The sequence below is a fragment of the Pogoniulus pusillus genome, chromosome 15 (genome assembly GCF_015220805.1).
Source record: "Pogoniulus pusillus isolate bPogPus1 chromosome 15, bPogPus1.pri, whole genome shotgun sequence".
NCBI classification, from domain to species: Eukaryota; Metazoa; Chordata; class Aves; order Piciformes; family Lybiidae; genus Pogoniulus; species Pogoniulus pusillus.
In genome coordinates, this window is record NC_087278.1 from 18,494,771 (window position 1) to 18,515,408 (window position 20,638).

A 20,638-nucleotide genomic window follows, 5' to 3' on the forward strand; every position below is an offset into this window, starting at 1 on the left:
GGCTTCAAGGGACAGACAAGCAGTCCAGCTAACCAAGACTGAAAGGGCACAAAGCCTCAATGACTTAAAACTTGAAAAGAGGAGTAACAATCTAGTCAGCACTCTCCAAGAGAAGTGTGAAGCAGCTTCTCACCTGAATATTAGGACAGAAAAAATGTTTTAAGGCCAGCGATCAAATGTTCAATCAGGGCAGACTCTTTCTAACTCACAAGAGGGCCTTCAGGAAGAGTATAATTTCACTTACTACAGGTGAAAAAGCAGCATCATTGCCATCACCACCACCAGTCGTCATTTTAAGCCTCTGGAGATTACAGCCAGGATTAGTAGCCTACTGAGTACTTCCTTGCTCTGAAGAGCTTTTAATTTAAACAGGTGAACAGCAAGAGGGAAGTGGATGTTACAGCCTCTGAGTAAGGAAGTACATGGAAGCCGGCTCCACAGAACCTGGGGACTGGTACAGCAGCGCTGGAGGCTGCACAGATGCTGAAGAAGGAGCAGTGGCAACCTGGGGACACCTGCAGCAGGGTATTCTGTTTGGTGGAGTTTTGTTTGTACAACAGCACAGGTTAGGTCATAATTCAATTATTTGCCCAGTAACAACCACTTCACCTCCAAAATAAAACCAGTATTCATATATGTACACCCCCACCCCCACCCCTGTACATGAGAGGAAGTGAGAGGAGAAGCAGCAGCCAGCGTGAGCACCAGCAGAAACTCCAGGCTGGAAGAAGATGACCTCCACTGTTTGGGTTTTAGCCTGTTATGCTGTTCTTTGTGGCATGACAGATGGGGGTGTGTGAGTGCTCAGGACAGCACACACTGATGTGAAGTGACATGGCTTTTCCACCACTGCACCTATCCTCTTGCTGGAGTTCTGAGAGGATGGGGCTGAAGAGGGACTCGGGCACACTCGGCAAACTCAACATACGGCAGTCACAGGAGGCACTTTACACGCTGGGTTCACAAAGCTGACCTGATCACTCAGACACAAAACACCCACCAAACTTCCCTTGACTCCAAGTTTTTTAGTAAATTAGCCCCAATACATTTCTTCTGCTCTAATTCCTCCTTAAAGAGAGCCATGCTCTGTTACCGTCCTCTCTCTGGCTTCAGTGGACTGTCACAGTTTAAGAGTAGTGTCTTACTTGCAAAGCAAATTTTCCCAGAGACTTGGAGAGAGAGCCAAGGGATGCACATCCCTAAAGGGGCTGAACAAAGTACAACAGATGTATTTACCCCATTTCATTGGCTTGTTATTTTTCAATATAGTTGGGAGCCCAGAGTGTTCTTGCTCTCTTGCTTGCTTATTTTTCCCACTGTCTCTCCCTCTGGCCTTGCCTGCTCTCTGCCAATCATGGTTTAGGTAAGAAGAAAGAGATAACAGTGTGGTAGCCTGGACTTTGTGCAGGGGAGAGAAGGGGCTTAGCTGGGCTATTGGCTAGCTGCATATACACAGAAGTACTTGAATGTTTATTACCTGTTATATGGAGCCTGCTTTTGTAAATAGTAATTACATTACAATTCAAAGTTCTGAGCAGTGTACCCATTCACCTTGGGGGAGTAAAGCCCAGAAGTTTAAGCCCTGTAAACCCACCATGCAGACCAAGCTCTTTATCCATCTCTTAGGAAATATCTGGGCTAACAGAATACTTTTCTCAAGGGCAAAATACTGATCTGCCTGATGCCTCTCAGGACAGCCTGGCTTGAACTGAAAAGTGGATCATGTGAATCCCTTATTACTACTTTTGATCTCTTTATCTTCTGAATTTGCCCTCTAATACACAGGAAGAGTTTTTCCTAAATGAAGAAATTCTTCTGCCCATTTCACCTGATGTGCCAGGTAAAATGTGTGCTAGCACAGACCCATTTATCCTGCAAGTCACCCAGAATAGCAACTTTTGCAGAAACAACATTTACAGTGAGTCATGGCCTAGCAGGGAACCAAGAGAATCACAGAATCAAGCAGGCTGGAAGAGCCCTCCAAACTCAGCCAGTCCAACCTAGCACCCAGCCCTGCCCAAGCAACCAGACCATGGCACTAAGTGCCCCAGCCAGGCTTGGCTTCAACACCTCCAGGCACGGTCACTCCAGCACCTCCCTGGGCAGCCCATTCCAATGCCAATCACTCTCTCTGACAACAACTTCCTCCTAACATCCAGCCTAGGCCTCCCCTGGCACAGCTTGAGACTGTGCCTCCTTGTTCTGCTGCTGCTTGCCTGGCAGAAGAGCCCAAACCCCTATACATCCTTCGGCACAAGTTGTAGCCAGGTAAGGTTGGTCTCTTCTGGTCACAAAATTGATGATCCTGATTCAAACTTCAGCTTTAACAAGAGAAACAGGACATAAGCTGGCCTCTTTTACCTGTAATTTCACCAGCGGCACCGCACGGAGTTTCTCAACTGCATCAGTAATATCTCTGGTTTCCACAAAACACAGAACCCTGCAGACTGCTTTGGCTGCTTCGATCACATTATCCACTGCATGCTGTAGGTAGGCAAGAAAGAGAGACAATATAAAAACCCACCCAAACAACAGAAAAGCCAAGCAGAAGTCACATCACTTCCCCTTTCATGAGAAACACCTCACCACGACATTTATGCCAGTCAGGGTGCACAAAATCCTACCTGCTGAACAAGAGTTCAAACAGTTCTGGAGCCCCCAACACAAGCAGGATATGGAAATGTTGGAGCCAGTCCAGAGAAGGCCACAAAGATGCTCAGAGAGCTGCAGCAGCTCTGCTTTATGGACAGCCTACAAGAGTTGGGGCTTTGCAGCCTGGAGAAGAGAAGGCTTTGAGGACACCTTGGAGTGGCCTTCCAGTATCTGAAGGGGGCTACAGAAGGGTTGAGGAGGGACTATTGACAAGGTCTGATAATGACAGGATGACTTATAAGGACAACTTACAGGATGACAGTTAATGACTTAGGGGTGTTGCTGGATCAGAAGCTCAACAGGAGCTAGCAGTGTGCACTTGCAGCCCAGAAAGCCAAGTAGAGCCTGGGCTGCAGCAGCAGAAGTGTGGCCAGCAGGGCCAGGGAGGTGATTCTCCCCTCTGCTGTGCTCTGCTGAGACCCCACCTGGAGTACTGCATCCAATTCTGGAGCCCCTGGGACAAGAGAGATGTGGAGATGCTGGAATGTGTTCAGAGCAGGGCCAGAAGGATGCTCAGAGGCTGCAGCAGCTCTGCTGTGAGCACAGACTGAAAGAGTTGGGGCTGTGCAGGCTGCAGAAGAGGAGGCTCTCAGGGGACCTTCTTGTGGCCTTCCAGCATCTGAAGGGGGCTACAGAAAAGCTGGGGAGGGACTTTTTAGGCTGTCAGGGAGTGACAGGAGTGGGGGGAATGGAGCAAAGCTGGAGGTGGGGAGAGTGAGGCTGGAGGTGAGGAGGAAGTTGTTGAGCATGAGAGTGGTGAGAGGCTGGAATGGGTTGCCCAGGGAGGTGGTTGAGGCCCCGTCCCTGGAGGCGTTTAAGGCCAGGCTGACTGAGGCTGTGTGCAGCCTGCTCTAGGGTAGGGTGTCCCTGGGCATGGCAGGGGGTTGGAACTGGCTGATCCTTGTGGTCCCTTCGAACTCCGGCTGCTTCTATGAAATAAGGTGACAAAGTTGGTACCTAAGGCTTGTTTTGCAGCAAACCATTGACTGCTCTGAGCTTCATGAGCATAAAGTACTGCAACAAGGCTTCTGAGGCTAACATGAACCCAAAAGGACAGGCAAACTTCCTGAGCTTCTTATAATCCTGTGCATTTTCCCCCACTACTGTCTCCTACCCATCTGAGTGAGAGCTGGCAGGCAGCAGTGTCCTTCCTAAAGATAGTGACTCTGTGGGAGGCTGCATCCTCTGACACCTGTGGACTGAGCACTTCTGCAACCAGCTTTGCTGCAGAACCCACACACCTGTATTTCAAACGACTACACCTTACTGATTGTACCTGCAGGTCTTTAAATGCTGCTGTATCTAAAAGACCTCTGCATGAAACACTTGGGGAAACTCGAGGGGGAAAAGCAACTTAGATCCTGCAGGAAGGCAAATGCCAATCTCCAAACAGCAAGTGCTCCATGCTCAGGAAAAGAAATGCAATTATCCACGGGCTTCCTGCACAGTTCTGTCACTTCATTAAAACTTAAAATACACTCTCAGAACAAGCTGGAGCCCTATAAATGTTCTCCACATTTCAGTACTGATAAAGGCTCCTTTCAGTGGGCTGCAGCATGTCTGGGTGCTGATAAAACTCATCTCTTTCACACCTGGAGACAGAAAAATTGTAGCCAGACAAACGTTGTAATTTCAGAGTTAAGGTCTAGAAGCAGCCTGCACCGAGGGGACCACCTCTCACTGACACATGAAATACACAAACGCGTGCAGATGGCCAATTCTGTATCACCTGCCCCGAGCAGGGACCAGCTGTACGAAATAGCCCCAGGAATTTGGTGCTCAGAATTCCTTTAAGTGCAACTTGCTTGGATTGGTTTCAGGAGTTAAAGGTGGTGACATCTTTTCTTAGCAGAGGTTCTAAAGTGAAAAAGGCTGTGGCTGACTGTGGTCACAGGCTCACAGGATGTTAGGGGTTGGAAGGGAAGGAGATCATCGAGTCCAACCCTCCTGCCAGAGCAGGACAATCCTATCTAACACAGATCACACAGGAACACATCCAGACAGGCCTTGAAAGGCTCCAGAGGAGACTCCACAACCCCCTAATTGTATAGAAATTATTATTAGAAGGGATTTTATGCCTATAAAGACACATTCCTGCTGGGAAAGCTCAGAGTAGCAGTACAGTGAAGAATCATAGAACCAACCAGGTGGGAAGAGACCTCCAAGCTCAGCCAGTCCAACCTAGCACCCAGCCCTGGCCAATCAACCAGACCAAGGCACTAAGTGCCCCAGCCAGGCTTGGCTTCAGCAACTCCAGGCACGGCCACTCCACCACCTCCCTGGGCAGCCCATTCCAATGCCAATCACTCTCTCTGCCAACAACTTCCTCAGAACATCCAGCCTAGACCTACCCTGGCACAACTTCACACTCTGTCCCCTTGTTCTGTTGCTGCTTGCCTGACAGAAGAGCCCAAACCCAGCTGGCTACAGCCTCCCTTCAGGTAGCTGCAGACAGCAATGAGCTCTGCCCTGAGCCTCCTCTTTTGCAGGCTGCACACCCCCAGCTCCCTCAGCCTCTCTTCACAGGGCTGTGCTCCAGGCCCCTCCCCAGCCTTGCTGCCCTTCTCTCAACACCTTCCAGCACCTCAACATCTCTCTTGAACTGAGGAGCCCAGAACTGGACACAGCACTCAAGGTGTGGCCTGAGCAGTGCTGAGCACAGGGGCAGAAGAACCTCCCTTGTCCTGCTGGCCACACTGCTCCTGAGCCAGGCTATAGTAACTAAACAGAGACTCAAAGAACAAATGAAGAGTTGTTATTTTTTGCTTTCCTGACTATATATATTTATGCCTATCTTGCTACACTGCACCTCCACAATTTTCTGAGCCATTTGTTAAAGCAAAGCAGTAATTCTGGTTTTAGCTGTTAGAGCTTTGAACTACACTCTGATGCCTCTGAGTGAAAACAGGTTAATGCAGATGACAACCTGCCCTATGTCTTTCACTGGCAACCCTGCTCTTCTGATTAACTCATATGAACTTGGAGTGTCCCTGTGTGGACAAGACTATGTTAAGAAAAACAAACCCCAAACTGTAGAGAAATTTAGCTCTAGAGCAACATCTGCTTATTTGTTGTATAACATGAATATTTGAAAACTGCCCTGTCTTCTCTTCATAAAATCTTAATGATCTCAAGTAATTGCTTACCCAAGGTAAAAAGCTTCAGCATAAACAAATTTAAGAGTGCTTCATTAGAGGTCTGAGGAACAGCTACGGAGCTTCAGCTGCAGAGGCTGGGTTGCAACGCCTCATTAATGTTGAGATTATAGATGTCTTTGAACTCAGGATCTTACCTCAGGTCATCAAACTGCAAGTGAGTGTGAATAACTACACCAATGGGTCTGCTTCAGCAGAGAAATATATGTGCACGTTTGAGCTTGGAGACCTCACTTTGCCAAATGGTTATGGCTGCATCACATTTTGTGCACTAAAAAGAGCCTCCTTGGAGAAGCTGCTTGCAAAGCCAAGATCAGCGAGTACCTGCTTGGTATCAAATCACCTCTTTACTTTCATACAATCAACCAGGTTGGAAGAGACCTCCAAGCTCAGCCAGTCCAACCTAGCACCCAGCCCTGGCCAAGCAACCAGGCCATGGCACTAAGTGCCCCAGCCAGGCTTGGCTTCAACACCTCCAGGGACAGCGACTCCATCACCTCCCTGGGCAGCCCATGGTAGCCCTTTGTACCAGGCATGGGTCAACAGCTTTTAAATGTGGATTTTCCAGAACAAAAGCATCAAAGATGTACACAATGTGGTGAGTGGTTTTGTCTCTATTTACACAATAAGTAGAATATGATTATCTCCATATATTTATTTACCTATGAAAGGATATATTTAAGCACTTATGAGGAGAGGCTGAGGGACCTAGGGCTGCTTAGTCTGGAGAAGAGAAGACTGAGATCATCAACCAGTGTCTATAACTATCTGAGGGCGGGGGGTAAGGAGGAGAGGGACAAGCTCTGCTCACTGGTCCCTGAGATAGAACAAGGAGCAATGGATGGAAGCTGCAGCACAGGAGGTTCTGCCTCAACACAAGGGGGAACTTCTTTACTGTAAGGGTCCCAGAGCACTGGCACAGGCTGCCCAGAGAGGTTGTGGAGTCTCCTTCTTTGGAGCCTTTCAAGGCCTGTCTGGATGTGTTCCTGTGTGACCTGTGCTAGATTGTGTGGTCCTGCTCTGGCAGGGGGTTGGACTGGATGATCTCCTTGGGTCTCTTCAATCCCTAACATCCTGTGATTAAAACCTGGACTCGAATGACAGATGACAGATAAGAAACACAGTATTAATTTTAAGCTTTAACATATAGCTCAAAAGGAAGCTGCATCTTGAGTTGTAGCCCTGAAAGGGAATATCTCATGGCCACATCAGGATGCACTGATTTTGCTAGTCTTATTCTCTTTCCAGCTCCAGACCCTAAAAAAGTCAGTATAACTTGACACTGAGATCCAAAAGCCATTTGCTTTCAAGCTGCCACTCATATATGCATTTAGACATTCATCCTTAAAACACTAGCTAGCAGAGAAGAATTCTAAGGAGACTTTTTTCCTTCAGGCAAGCAACATCCAATTGGCAGCTGTTTAACCTAATGCTGCAAGCTGACACAGGCTTGAAGATATATCTTAAGTACCACAGAATCATGTTCAGGTTGGAAAAGCCCTTCAGCATCACCATGTCCAACTGACATCCCCCCTCTACAAGATTCACCCCTAAACCATATCCCCAAGCACCACATCCAAATGACCTTTAAACACCTCCAGGCTTGATGACTGCCACCTCCCTTGGGCAGCTCATTCCAGTGCCTGAACACTGGAGGCCACTGCCTCTTGTTCTGTCACTGATTACCTGTAAGTAGGTAAGAGACCAGCAGCAGCCTCTCCAGAACAGCCCTTTAAGGTGGTTGCAGGGAGTGATGAGGTCTCCCCTTATTCTCCTCTTTTTCAAACTAAACAGGCCCACATGTAAACATTTAGCTTGTGAGCTTGCAGTATCAGCAACTGGTTTGGCAGATACATTGCAATCTGTTAGTTGCCACTACTCACCTGCTGACCTGCTTCTACTCTTTACTTACACATTCCTTGACACTGAGGCACAGTTGCTGCTGATATTTTAACTTCATAGCACTTTCTTACTTATAAGACCTGGTTTTATTAAGAGTATTTATATCCTTTCAAAGTCAGGTTAAACAGCCTTAATTAAAACTCTTCCCTAATTGCCTTTGAGACAGGTTAATTATTAGATACCTTTCAAGTAGAAGCTAATGCTTGTAGAGCAAACTGAGAGCAAATACCTCATTTTGCAAGAGATATTCCACTTGATCTCTGTATTTCATTATAGCTGATGCCAGGTTCTGCCTGGAAAACAGGAAAAAGAAAACATCAAGTTAATAACAGTTGGATAAAGAGTACATATTTGGGGCTTATCACTGGGAATAGCTTAGCTGACAGCCATTTCATGCTGGTATAAAATAAGGACAAGAGCTTCTGTCCATGTCACACAATCGAGTCTGGAGCTCCACAGCTTTTTGCTAGTCCTTGTCCAAAGCTGCAGATGCCAAAACCTTCTACTTACACCTGGGGGATACAGCTCCAAAGTGAAAGAGCTTCAGTAAGTGATTTGCTATTGCAGTACCTACTGAACTCCAAATCTCATTTGTATTACTCTTTAAGGCTAAGTGCTTAAATATTATCCTGAAGAGGACTGAACTTAAGTACATGCTACAACACCTTTCCTCAATCACTTCACACACTACAGATGCAGAGAATCAGCCTCTAGAGAACCTCTGTGTTGCATACTAAATCCCAAGTACAGAGTTGCATACACCTCTGCTGCATGGTTGAGTTGTTACAGCTGCCAGGTTTACATGGCCAAACTGCTCCAGCAAGTGCCTTTTCCATAGTACTAAACTGTGAGCTTGTTTCACTTCTGCCACCACTCTGCAGCCACACATCTTTGCCTCACTACAGAAGTTACCACCAACTTATCACAGGCAGATTGCTGTGCCTTAGCAAAACCTCACCAAATTAATTAGGAATACAAATAGGAATAGAAGACCTGTCTAGGCTGAACTCCAGAACTGATGCTTCAGCTGTAAACCTCACTATTGCAGAAGCACAGGCTCCAGCTGCTACTCCAGACAGAGCCAGAGTTTTGCTTCTAAGAAGAAAACGAGTCAGTGTCTATGTTTCAAGTGAAATGGTGCCGTTTGGCAGCTGAAACAAAACAAAAACGTGCCTGTGAGACCACAGCTCAGTTTGTTCCACACAGGAATGCACCTTCCTTGTTCTTTGACAACTCACTCTGTAGGGTGAAATCCTGAGCAATCAGTAGAGCAGCTACAGTTCCTACTTCCACACCTTGCTTAGCCCATGACTGGTAAAACAGACACACTGCTTCCTTGATGGCCCTTGATGGTAGGTAGAATTTGCAACACTGTTATGAAAAAGTGGAGATTGCAATTCCCATTCCTCCTTGAGTGTTTATTTTGGTCTATCATTTCATCCCTGACTTTTTTTCCTCCCCCTCTTTGCCCGGACTCTGTGCCAGGCTGCTTCTCTTCAGAAGGAATTTGCTCCCCATTGCAGTTTGGTAGCTTAAAGTCACTGAAGTATTTTGATCGCTTCAGAGCAGATGGGATATTGTTCACAGAGAAGCCGTGTGTGATGTATCAGAGCAATCAGAGCTCAGAGCTGCACCTACAGTCCAAAGTACAGGTTTCATGGTGTGTGGTTAGACTTTCATTTATGTACATTTGTGGTATGGCAAGAGAAGGAAGGAGTCATTGCACTGAAATCAGCTTGGAGAACAGAGAAATGTTAGGTGGCCTTCCTGTGCTAATACCAGGGTGCATTTCCCTGTGGCTGTCTTCTATCTGCCTCCTTCCACAGATGCTTTTGCCTTTACAGCTGTCTATTTCTAATCTGCACTGGCCTTATCTGGGCAGGCAGTTTGTGTGTTGAGGAGCTGCCTGGCACTTGCTCCTGTAATCGCATTAAATCACAGCTAAGGCGAGTTGTCACTCTGCTTTGACTGAGTCTGCAGGCAGAACAGCTTTCTTATAGCATTACCCAGCTCCAAAGTAGTCCTGGACACATGAGCTTGCCTTGATGCACACAGGTAAACATCTTTGCTAACATGGTTGCCCTGAATGCAGGGTTCAGAATAGTTTTCCTATGCTATAAAATGTTAGCAGATTTTTCACCAGTTTATTCAACCCTAGGGAATTTTCTGCACAAAGCAGCCACAATTTAACATAATCAACAGGCATCAAACCCAGCAACTTGTAACAATGATCAAAATATCTCTACTAATGCTATCCTGAATCTGTGGCTGTTAGCTAATAATACACGTTTATACCATCCCCTAGGCACGCTTCATGCTTGTACATCACTGACAGCTGTGTGCAAATACGGCCATGCTGTCCAACCCATGAGCATTCAGTGCTTCCTTGACACTGAGGAAATGGCTGGAGCTTTCAGCAAGGCAACATGGCAGAATGGTTTCGAAAAGAGAAGGAAAAGAGAAAGCACAAACAACTCCAGAGTCAGTTTTAGATGCCAGCTGGTCCATACGGAAGGGAGATGACATGGATCTAGCACAGACCCACTGCACTCATTTTTCAGCTTCCTGGCAGCAGCACCTACTCTGGAGCAATGCTGGGAAATGCTGCTTAGCACTGAGCTGTGCCTAACTGCATAGATCAGACTAAGTCACTGTTCTACTTACTGGCACCTCAGTGTCAGAGATGATGGGCCAACAGACTGCAGCTCCTTTGATGCACTCAGTGACTGACATGGAGTTTCGTTTTCAAGCTAAGAAATCAGTGTGTGAAGCAATGTATGCACTACCTGTCTGATTTGCTGCCATTTGCCTGCAAAAATGAGTCTGATTACCACACAAGTATGGCTCCAGTCGATTCTTTTCACTTCATCTCAAGCCAGCTCAAACAGTTCTTTTCCTCTCCCTACCCGATCTAAGCAAATTGAGCTTTTCAGTCGCTATGTTCTCTAAAACACAAATGTTTGCATGCTACAGTCAGCAGTGTAATCATGGTGCACACAAACAGCCCTGAGAATCATCTTAGTTGGTTCATCTAAATAATGAGAGCTGTGAAGACACAGAAATATGGAAAAGTAACCTGTTGGCCTTCCTAAGTGAGCACAGGTTTCCAGAGCCTGCACTCACCCCATTCTACTGCATCTCCATTCCAATGCATCCATCTAGTCCACCTCTGTTATGGCCCTCTCTAGATACAGCTTGTTGCAAACATACATTCCCGTGCAGATGAGCACAAAGATGCTGTTTCAGATTAGGATACAGCTGTTCTGACTAGGAATGGTATCACTGGCTGGCACGCTGGCAAAAGAAGAGAGACTAGGGTGGCACTCCCAACAAGAACACAAGCTTTTCCTCACTGCCAAGCTCACAATCCTTCTCAACATGTTCTGAACACCAAGACTAAGAAACAATGTTAATTTGGAAAAAATCATCTCACAATTAATTAATTACTCTGGCATTACACTCAGCACCAATAAGACCACAGCTAGAGCACTGTCTTCAGTCCTAGGCTTCTCAGTGCAAGAGACACACAGCTGCACTGGGAGAGAATTCAATGAAAGGCCACAAAGGTGATGGAGAGACTAAAGACCAGGTATGTCCCTTAGAGAAAGAGTGAGAGCTGAGACTCTTGAGCCTAGAGAAAAGAAAGCTCAGGAGCCTCTTTGTGATGTATACAACTATCTGAAGGGAAGGTGCAAGGAAGATGAAGGCAGGCTCCCTTCAGCGATGCCAAGAGACAAGACAATGAGCAATGGGCACACACTGAAACACGAGAGGTACTGAGGGTAACTCAGCACTGCTACAAGTTGTCCAAGAGATCATACAAAGAAACAGCTACTCTTAGCTGGCTTGAATTTGCTGCTTTCACTTCATGCTCCCTTTATCCTGCATGGCTCTGCAGACATTCTCAATTTCATAGATGTGCCATCTATAAAACACTCATCTTCTATTACCTCTTCATCAGCATGAAGAAACCTGTACTTACTTGTTTCTCACATCTCTGCTGCCCTTGCCTTCACTTTCTCAGTTTCTATGGCATCATGTTTGAAATGGGAGAAGCAGAACTGCCAGCTGTACTCAAGGTAACTGAATACCTACACTGCCATGGTGGCAGAATGGTTTGGGGCTTTTCATTTAGTTCATTGCAATCCCCAACCTTTGTTTGATCCTTGTTATTTTGCAGTTACTGTGCACCAAGCTGCCATGAAGAATTATTTATTCTAACCCCAAGAACTCATCCCTGCTAGGAAAGTAAACTCAGAGCTTGTGATTCAGATGTGATTTTAAGACTGTTTGCTCTGATCTGCATTTGTGTTCTCAAAATTCCATCAGCTGCTTTAATCACACACTCATCTCAGCACTGTAAAATCCTTCTGCAAATCATCACAGGCAGATCCTGGGCACGTTGCAGACAGCAAACTTCTGTCACTTAGCGATTACTCTCCCCCCCTCCCCCAGCTAAGTTACAAATGCAGCTGAAAGAACAGGACTGCTGGAAAAAGGTTTTCTCCTACTCATCAACAATCCATGGGAGAAGCAGGAGACAGTGATCAGGCTTTTGCTTTTTCAACATTTGCTGAACTTGTGGTTGAAGAAGGAAACTGTTGCCCTGCAGTATCAGAGGGCATTTTGTGGACCACAGCTGATTTGCAGCCTAACATCTCTCAGCACATATCCCCTCCTAAGGCCCTCTCTGGCATGGAAAGGCCTCACACTTTGCACCACAAGACATAAACCGGTCAGTAAGCAGCGCGTGTGTAGCCTGCAGGACTGCTTTGATCCCTGCAGAAACGAAACTGAGATGGGTCCTCAGGAAGCAGCAGATATTCACCTTGAACCAGCCACTACCTCTCTGCCCCTTCCAGCTGCTAAAACAACAGGTGTGGCTTTTACTGTTCTTGGCAAAACCCTTTGTAACACGTTGATGAAAACCATTACAAAAAGCAGGAGCAGCCTCTTTATCTGAGTGCATGAAACAGGACATAATGGAAGTTGAAAGAGGAATCCATCTCATTTAGTGCTTGCCCATGGTAGGCTACCTTTTGACTCAGATGCACTCGGAGTGCCGAGCTGGAAACTTGCTGTAGCTAGCCTCCAGTGAAAATCAAAGCAGACATCACTCAGCTGTGAAAGCACCAGGCACAATGAAGAGCAAATCTATTATTTTTACAGTAGTTACTACTAAAAATCCTGCAAAAGCAATGCATGCAAAAGTGATGATGCCTTCAAATCTGGGAAACCTGAGACTTTTAAGGTGATCTCCAGTGACCTGAACGGAAGGGAATGAGGAAGAGAATAGTAGGGTCTGAAAATAAGACTCCAACCAATCCAGCATCAAACCAATTTTCTTTCTCTTTGGTATCATTACCATCCTGAGTAGGTCTTGGAATTGTCCTTTGGAGCCAGGAGGCTCAGTACAGAGAGAAGAAGCAGAGATATTGTTAAATAGCAATGTTCTTACAGAGTCAGTCTCCAGGCACAAGTGTCTTCTAGCAGCTGGTCCACACCAAACCTCCTCTGGTCATCCTCGTGCTGTGGAAGAAAGGCATATCATGAGCAACAGTGTTTCAGCAGCAAGAATGTATGCTAGGGGGATTTGCTTGGCATTTTCCAAGGCAGGGTGCTTTTTTTAGGAACTCCTCTTTCAGAGTGGCCAGGATGTTTTGGTCTGAAGTTTCATTTGGTGCATGTCACATTACACAGGCTGTGCCGAACCGCGGGCAAAAGCAGACTGTCACAGTAGTGCCTTCTAGCTACACTGAAATTAAGCCTGCAGTTTGGCCTCATAAACCTTGGCTCTGCTGTCTTGCTAGGGACAGCAGCAAGCACCCTTCTGTAATGCTAACACACCAGTCATGCAGTGGAAATCACTTGGCATCCACAGTGTCCCTAATGCTTCCTTTCCAAGGGAACAAACACGATGCAGAACATCTCTAGCGCCCCTTGCAAACCCTCTGAAGGAAGAGGTCGATAGGTGGCTTCAGCAGCAAGTTTCAGTGACAGACACCACTGAGGATGAAACACCTTAGACCTCAGTGTCCCACAAATGCAGCTCTCTGAGAGATTTGCTTGGCTGGAAGCAGGTTTGTAGCTTTAACTCCAGCAGACAGAGAGCAGCAAGCCCCACAAGGTGCAATGAACCAAGAGCATAGAGAGGATGCGCAAGAAGAAAGGACCTGTGCTCATGGGGGGAGACTCTTGTTAAAGGGCAGCCAAGGGCTATCTGCTGACATTAGAGGGAGTCACACTGCCTCCCCACAGCTAGCAGCTGGGATGTTGCAGAGGGTGCCACTTGGCAAAAGCACAGACTACTGTTATTATTTGTTCATGTCGGCATGAATGACACTAGCACCAAACTGAGGCAGAAGCAAGAGAGAATATAATGCCCTAGGGGAGAAAGTGAAGCATTCTGGTGCCCAAACCTCCTATTCTTCCATATTGCCAGTTCAAGGACTGGAGGCAGACAGAAGCAGACACATGGCACAGATCAATTTCTGGCTATACAGTGGTGTCACCATGAGAGTTTTGGCTTTTCTGATAATGGGACCTTTTGTGAGGGCTACAATTTGCCAGGAAGGAATGGAATCCATCTGTCTAAAAGACACAGAATCACAGCAACATTCCATTTGGAAAAGCCCCTTAGCATCTCAAAGTCCAACCAAGAACCCTACTCTACAAGGTGTGCCATAAACCATACCTCCAAGCACCACATCCAAAGGACTTTTAAACACACCCAGAGCTGGCAACACAATCACCTCCTTGGACAGCCCATTCCAATGCCTGACCACTCTTTCCTAGCCAGGCCTGTGGTGTTGCTTGGGGTTGTTGTGACCCAAGTGCAGGACCTGGCATTTGGCTTTGTTCAAGCTCACACCATTGATCCAATCTATGCAAGTCCCTCTGTAGAGCCTCTCTAGCCTCATGATGATCAACACTGCCACCCAACTTGGTGTCATCTGCAAACTCACTGCTGACACACTCTGTGTCAAGGTCATCGATAAAGACATTAAACAGAAGTGGTCTCAACAGTGAGCCCTGAGGAACACCACTTGTGACTGGCCACCAGCTGCATGTAACTCCACTGACCACCACTCTTTGGGTGTTTTCATCCAGCACTGCTTTGTCCAGCAGAACTGTGCTCATCCAAGCCACGAGCAGTCAGTCTGTCTAGGGGAATTCTGTGGGCAACAGCGTTGAAGGCTTTTTGAAAGCCTAGGCAGACAACATGCACAGCCTTTCCCTCACCCAATAGTTGTGTCATCTTGTCATAGATGGAGATCAGGTTGGTCAGGCAGGACCTGCCCTTCATAAACCCATGCTGACTGGGCCTGGTCCCCTGGTTGTTCTCTCTATGGTGTGTAACAATGCTTGAGATGCCCTGCTCCATGACCCTCCCTGGTACCAAGGTCAGACTGACAGGTCCATAGCTTCCCAGATCCTCCTTTCTTGCTTCCTTGCAGACAGGGGTCTCATTTGCTACCTTTCAGTCCTTTGGCATCTCCCCAGTTAAGCAGGACTTCAGGTAAATAATGGAGAGTGGCTTGGCAAGCACATCTGCCAGCTCCTTCAGCACCCTTGGGTGCAGCCCATCTGGCCTCTGTGTGGCTCTAACTGGTGCAGCAGATCACTGACCACTGCCTAATTAACTGTGATGACACGGGGAATCTTTGGCAGCCAGCTGGCTTTAAACTGAAGGACTTGGTGGAGGAACCTGAAATGGTAATGCTCAAGCCAACTTCAGCACCACAACCAACTGGGGAATTAACCAAGCCAAGCAGGGCAGTGTAAAGTGTGTCTCAGCTGTCTCCCTAAAGGAGAACTAAAAGCCAACCACATCGAGTGTTCTGCATACCACAAACAAGGGCAACTTGAATGCTTATCATACAGAAGAGTTGATACCCACATGCCCCTGTGGCAGCAGTCAGACTACAACCTCAGTGGAGACTCCTATAAAAGTCACATATTCCAAAACTCAGCACTCAAAGATTGTAGAGCTCACAGGACAAACACTCCCCAAGAGGTAAGTGCAGACAGCTCACAAAAATAAAGAGGGACTGCATATGTGCAAAGCTGTCTGAGCCAGCTGAAGAACCCTAACACCCTCCACGTCTGTGCCTTTGAAAGAAGTGGTTTAAAAAGGCCATGCTACTTTCACCTGTGTTTACATCAATTCTGAGAGAGGGAAATGTTCCATAACCTGCGTCTAAGTCTGTGACTGTCAAACACATTTCATGCCTAAAGCCCCAAGGTTCAGAGAACTGCATGAACAACAACCAAGAATTGACTCTGAGCTGCAGACTACCTCACATCCTTCAGTTTCATGTGCCTGGAGCAGGCTTCAGCAGACCCACAGAGCTCTGCAGAACCGGGTGCAGAGTGGACAGAAGAACACACCGCAGCTTGCAGTGCACCACTCTGTCTCCTCCACTAGGTTTTGCCCGGTCCTGGCAGTTTTGCTGGTGCTGCTGTCTGCGAGCAGAACCTCTGCTCTTATACAACAGCTCTGTCACAAGCATGCCCTGGAGCTGGAGGACAACTCCGAGCCTACGACTTAAGCCAGCTCAAGAGCTGCTCATGTTCTCGGCTATTATTAGTAACCTGAAGTAACTCCACGGCTGGAAGCTGTCAGAGCCATGTCAGTTACTGAGAAGGGTTGATCAATAATTCACTTGAAGAGATCTTAAAATGTCACTATTCCTGGTTAGGCCCTGCTGTAGGTTATTAATTACACAAATTCTTTGAGACAAGAAATGCTTTCTAATGGCCTGAACATGACTAATTTGTCTTTCTAGCTTGTCAGTTACCTGCCTGCAAGACTGTTTTTGTTTGTTTGCAATCATTTTGTCTGCTAACTGCAACCATTTCCAACACGTGAAACAAGAGATGCTCTGTCTGTGCTCCTGGCCTCCACAGTGGGGTGCAGTAGATTAAACCTCGTTTAGACCTGCTGAACTGCAAAAGCAGTGCAGAAGGCTGAGCATATTAACAGAACACCAAGTGTTTCACAGCAGCAGCATTTCAAAGGACATCTAAAGACAAGAAAAGGCTCCCTCCTGTTTGAGGTGCTAAACAACCTCTGTAAAATGCCACACACCTGTTTAACCAGTGGAAAAAGCTCCCCTTCCTATCAGGATGGACCACCGAATTTTCTCATCTCTGATTAGAGAATCACAGAATCAGTCAGGTTGGAACAGACCTTCAAGATCATCGAGCCCAGCTTATTTCCTAACCCCACCTGATCAACTAAACCACGGCACTAAGTGCCCCAGCCAGGCTTTGCTTCAACACCTCCAGGTTCAGCGACTCCACCACCTCCCTGGGCAGCCCATTCCAATGCCAATCACTCTCTCTGCCAACAACTTCCTCCTAACATCCAGCCTAGACCTCCCCTGGCACAATAGCTCAGTGCTCTTTGCTGCCTCTCCATTGCAAAATTCACATCTTCCCCAGATAATCACTAGGTGGGAACCATTCTGAAGAGATCATCCCTTGGATAGGTAAAACACTCCCTGTAAATGGTACATAGACAAAAGATTTCTCCTTCTGTGCTGTTTCACTACACAGCCCTTCTGAACACCACATTGTCCCTAGGAATTTAAGGCTTCTGACCCACTATAGCTTTGTGTTTAAGAGTTGCCTCTGACAGAGCACCTAAGTCAAAAGACAGAGTAGGAGCGGTGCATGGTCAAATCAAACCTAGCAGTCATTATTCAGTGCTACTGCAGCCCACATACACTGGGCCACCCTTTGCCAAGAGAACAGTTGGGTTTTCCCCACCATCATTGCCATTCTCAAGACTTCAGTGTGTGGAGCAAAATCTGCCAGGGGCAGCACTCTCACTTCTGTCAACAGAAGCTGCTCCTTTTCTGCCTTAGTGTAAAAACCAAGTTTCAGCCCATTTCTGTATTAGAAAGATAACCTGATGCTCTCTGGATAAGCCTTATTTGGAAGTTCAGGAGGAATCTGGCACCTTGGAAAGTTTCATAGAATCACAGAATCAGCCAGGTTGGAAGAGACCTCAAAGATCATCCAGTCCAACCTAGCACCCAGCCCTATCCACTCATCTAGATCATGGCACTAAATGCCTCATCCAGTCTTGTCCTGAACACCTCCAGGGATGGTGACTCCACCACCTCCCTGGGCAGCCCATTCCAATGCCAATCACTCTCTCTGCCAACAACTTCCTCCTAACATCCAGCCTAGATGTCCCCTGGAATAGCTTCACACTGTGTCCCCTTATTCTGTTGCTGGTTGCCTGACAGAAGAGACCAGCCCCACCTGGCTAGAACGTCCCTTCAGGTAGTTGTAAGACAGCAATGAGGTCACCCCTGAGCCTCCTCTTCTCCAGGATAAACACCCCCAAGATTTTGGTGCAAGAATATTAAGGCTGATACAACTCACATATCTCACAAAGCAAACCCCATCCAAACAAAATCCAATTAAGAGTCACCCACTGGCTGACAGAGCTGCCATCTGATGTGCAGCCCCAGGCCAAATTTCTTGCTTGCAACTGCTCAGTTCAAGACAATTTCCTCTTTCTTAATACTCAGCAATAGAAAGCCAACATCCCACAAAAGGAAGCAAAAATGAAAACATGTTTTTCAGCTGAATTCACAAGGGAATTGTGGGCATTTACTTAGGTAAACAACACGCAAAAGCTGTCTGGCTTCAAAAAGAAAGAAAGTAGTTGCATACTACTTCTAAGCACACACTGGTATTAGTTATTAGGCACATAGCTAAGTAATAGTGATTTCACAGAATTAACCTGGTTGGAAAGGAACTTTGAGCTCATCCAGTCCAACCTAGCACCTAACACCTTCTAATTAACTCACCCATGGCACTAAGTGCCCCAGCCAGGCTCCTTTTGAACACCTCCAGGCAGGGTGACTCCACCACCTCCAAGGGCAGTCCATTCCAATGCCAATCACTCTCTCTGCCAACAACTTCCTCCTAACATCCAGTCTAGACCTGCCCTGGCACAGCTTCACACTGTGTCTCCTTGTTCTGGTGCTGCTTGCCTGGCAGAAGAGACCAACTCCACCTAGCTCCCTTCAGACAGCAATGAGCTCTGCCCTGAGCCTCCTCTTCTGCAGGCTGCACACCCCTATCTCCCTCAGCCTCTCCTCACAGGGCTGTGCTCCAGGCCCCACCCCAGCCTTGCTGCCCATCTCTGGACACCATCAACATCTTTCTTGAATTGAGAAGCCCAGAACTGGACACAGCACTCAAGGTGTGGCCTGAGCAGTGCTGAGCACAGGGGCAGAAGAACCTCCCTTGTCCTGCTGGCCACACTGCTCCTGAGCCAGGCCAGGATGCCACTGGCTCTGCTGCCCACCTGGGCACTGCTGCCTCATCTTCAGCTGTCAACCAGTACATCCAGGTCCCTTGCTGCCTGGCTGCTCCCCAGCCGCTCTGTCCCCAGCCTGTAGCACTGCATTGAGTTGTTGTGGCCAAAGTGCAGAACCTGGCACTTGCCTTTATTAAATCTCATAGTGTTGGGCTGCGTCCATCTGTCCAGCCTGTCCAGGTGCCCCTGCAGAGCCCTCCTGCCCTCTAAGAGATCCCCACTTGCTCCTAATTTGGTGCAAATTTAATGATGAAGTTAATCTCCTCATCCCGATCATCAGTGCTGGGCCCAGCACTGATCCCTGGGGCACACCACTAGTGCCAGGCTGCCAGACAGATGTGGCATCGTTCACCACCACAGCCTGTGCCTGTCCATCCAGTCAGTTCTTAACCCAGAACAGAGTGCCCCTGTCCAAGCCATGGGCTGCCAGTTTAGCCAGGGGGTTGCTGTGGCAGACAGTGTCAAAAGCCTTGCTGAAGTCCAAGTAGACTACATCCACTGCCTGCCCCACATCCACCAGGCTGTCACCTGGTCCTAAAAGAGATCACAGAATCAGTCAGGGTTGGAAGGGACCACAAGGATCATCTAGTTCCAACCCCCCTGCCACAGGCAGGGACACCCTACCCTGGATCAGGCTGCCCACAGCCTCTACTAGCCTGGCCTTAAACACCTCCAGCCATGGGGCCTCAACCACCTCCCTGGGCAACCCATTTCAGCCTCTCACCACTCTCATGCTCAACAACTTCCTCCTCATGTCTAGCCTGAGCCTACCCATCCCCAGCTTCACTCCATTCCCCCTAGTCCTGTCACTCCCTGAGAGCCTAAAAAGTCCCTCCCCAGCTTTTTTGTAGGCCCCCTTCAGACACCAAAATCAATATCAGATCAGGTTGATCAAGCAGGACCTGCCCCTCCTAGACCCGTGCTGGCTGGGTCTGACCCCTCGACCTGCCTGTAGGCATCTGCATGTACAGACAGACAGTTTTAACTGTGCATCTCGACTGCAGCAGTGTTACGTAAGGCAAGTTAGGAATCATGAAGGCAGTGTCCAGATGGCATGGGTTGGGTATGGAGTTTGCTTCCTTAGCACACCAACAAGCTTTAAGGCTTCGAAGAGACTCCTGAACTTAGCATGCCGTTGCCATAGCCAAAGCAGCCACCTGTGAAGATCTCTGGCCACAGCACCTGTGAGGTCTCTTCCAACCTTGGTGATACTGTGATATACAGCAATTTGGTCATTTGCTCTATATTTTAGGGTTGGTTTTTTTTTTGTTTGAAGACACAATAACTTGTAGAGGATGCATCACTGGCTGGGAATTTTGAAGTGCTCACTCTTTTCAGTGCACGCATACAAAAAACACCTTTACCACATGCCAGAGGCAGGTAAACAGTGAAACACTCACATCAAACTTCCAACTCACACTGTGGAAAAGCCTTGGAAATTTGCAAGTTCCCAGCAGAAGGGGCAATAAGATATTCTTCCATTTAAAACATAGGAGAAGCTAACCTGAAAAATGGCAAGTCATTTTTCCATTATCCACACTTACAGCTGCATCTGTAATTACATCTAATCACCAACAGCCCACTC

General features: G+C 47.4%; 1 protein-coding gene across 1 annotated transcript in view; it reads right to left on the reverse strand.

Annotated features, from left to right (window-relative positions):
- The window catches only part of PIK3C2G (phosphatidylinositol-4-phosphate 3-kinase catalytic subunit type 2 gamma), a 209,831-nt gene that overhangs the window by 142,092 nt on the left and 47,101 nt on the right, over nucleotides 1-20,638 (reverse strand). Inside the window, 3 exon segments of the mRNA XM_064155587.1 lie at nucleotides 2,362-2,484; nucleotides 7,939-8,002; nucleotides 13,168-13,238. Coding sequence (XP_064011657.1) covers nucleotides 2,362-2,484; nucleotides 7,939-8,002; nucleotides 13,168-13,238 — 258 coding nt within the window.